General features: G+C 28.8%; 1 protein-coding gene across 1 annotated transcript; it reads left to right on the top strand.

The window, feature by feature from the left end:
- The first annotated feature begins 789 nt into the window (after positions 1-789).
- Positions 790-1,518, top strand: LOC136075934 (uncharacterized). Its single transcript, XM_065789383.1, has one exon. It carries the CDS (start codon positions 790-792, stop codon positions 1,516-1,518), a length of 729 nt encoding a protein of 242 aa, XP_065645455.1.
- The last annotated feature ends 883 nt before the right edge of the window (positions 1,519-2,401 follow it).

Raw genomic sequence — 2,401 nt, 5'->3', positions numbered from 1 at the left:
ATAAGTAATAATTTCTTATAACTTGTTTCTCAGCGCAACGGCCTTGTTCGTCAAGGTTCGTGTTTCGGAGTTATAGAGTTGAGAGAGGGTTAATGCCACAATAAAGCAGCCTCCTCGTCTGTAGTGACCTTCTTGGCCCTGAGGAGGTGAATAAACATGTTGGATTTCTTTAATTGAAAAATGGTGTGTTGTAGGGGGTTCCGTAACTTCTGCAACGCTGAGGTCAATCAACTCATACCAATGATTAGCATTAAATATAATTTCCGGAATTTTCTTCTAACTTATTTCCAGACTTTCTTTGTTTATCATATAAATATAAACTGAAGGTAATTATTAACGGGTGATGCGGAAGTTATCGGACAAATCCTAATTTCATTATTTGAGCCTAATAATTAGTTTTTGTGGTTTTATACGTAGGTATAAACGTTCTATAAAATATAAACTTTATTATTTGAAACACAATTATTTAAAATGAGGTTAAATGCAGCTGAACGAGAGTCTTTTCGAAAGCGACTAAAAATGATTTTTGTAAATAAACCTAATATAAAAAAAAAAAATCGTAAACCATTTTAAAAAGGAAGGATTTGCTCGAAGTACAATATTTGATAACCTAAAAAGACTTGAAAATCGTTTTCTGATAGAAAGCACCCTGGTCGTCCGACATCCTGGACTAGAGAAACGAAAGCCGATTTAACGAGACTTGTCAACAATCGAAAAGGGGTCAATCAGAGAAAAATAGGTATTAAATTCGGTGTAAATCAATCGACAGTTGGTCGTCAGTTAAAAAAAATGAATATTAAAAAATACAGAAAACGTAAAAAGACTTCAAAATACACTATAGAACAACAAATAAATGCAAAGAAAAGAAGCAGGAAACTAGTTAACCAACTCTATAACACAAAATCGCTTCTAGTCATCGATGACGAAAAATACTATTGTTTTGCAGGGGACAACATGCCTGGAAATTCTGGATACTACACAAACAACAAAAAGACATGCCCAGAAAGTGTTCGTTTTATAGGAAAAGAGAAATTTCCAAAAAAATTGTTAATGTGGATAGCCATATCTGACCGTGGTATGTCCGAAGCATTGTTTCGCACTTCCAAGGCTGTAGCAATCAATTCATCAATCTATATTAATGAATGTTTGGAAAAACGACTTCTTCCATTTATTCCCAAGTATCATGGAGACTTTAACTATTTATTTTGGCCAGATTTAGCAAGTTCTCATTATTCTAAAGATTCTCTAAATTGGATGGATCAATATGTCTATTACGTTGATAAAGAATCCAATCCCCCAAATGTGCCTCAAGAACGACCAATTGAAAATTTTTGGGGACATTTGGCACAGAAGGTTTACGAGGGAGATTGGCAAGCTTCTACAGAGCAAGTTTTGATTGAACGCATTAAACTAAAACTACAAGAAATTGATTTAAACTTTTTAAAGTCGCATATGAAAGGCGTCAGAGAAAAATTGAGATCAATTGCAGATGGTGGTGTTTTTTCATATATAAAATAATATATTTTTATTAAAAGATAAATGTTTTATTTAAAAAATATATAATAGTAGTTTGTTTTTTTATTTATAAATAAGTTACTGACGTTTTTATTTTGTCCGATAACTTCCGCATCACCCGTTATATATTTATTTAATTTTAAAACTAAAAGTATTGTTATTCTATATAAAGTATTCAGTTGTTATTTATAGGAATAAAAGTATTCAGTCGTTAATATTATACTTATTTATTTATTTATAGAAATAAAAGTATGCAATTGTTACGTCGTCACGGATAACTCAATGGAGAAAAATTAATAAAGCAGTAATTGATTGATTTACTGAGTAAGAATGTACAATTAAAAAAAAGTGGAACAAATAAATGTTTCAGATTCTGGAGGTGTTATAAAAATATTTCTTTAATCAAAAATACTAGTTTTTTAAAAAAAAAAACATTTAAAAGAAAAATGTTGAAGTTGTCATTTGACATGTTTAAGGCTGATGACAAACAGACTTCAATCAAAGTTGTTTGGTTCGAAGGGAGAATTATCTGTGATTTTACCTATGAAAGGATTAATTATTTAAATAGCTATAATTAGTTGGATATTACTTTAATTTTAAGTGTTTAAAATTTAGTAAGATATTGTAGATCCACAGTTTTTTTTAATTATTATGTTTTATTGAGGTTATATATATATCGATATCTATATATATATATCTATATATATATATTTATATGTGTGAATCTTTTATGACTGCCTGTTAAAAATAAAAAAGTTTAGTTGAATTCACAAAAAACAGTTGTAAAACTTTTCTTGAACAAATTAAAAAAATAAATAAATAAATCAGTTTATTTATATCAGGTTATTCATATAAAATAATATAAATTGAAATTTTTTTTCCTCTT

This window comes from Hydra vulgaris, chromosome 02 (assembly GCF_038396675.1).
Source record: "Hydra vulgaris chromosome 02, alternate assembly HydraT2T_AEP".
NCBI lineage: Eukaryota > Metazoa > Cnidaria > Hydrozoa > Anthoathecata > Hydridae > Hydra > Hydra vulgaris.
Note: the sequence above shows the minus strand (reverse complement) of the source record. Positions and strands in the feature narration are given on the sequence as shown.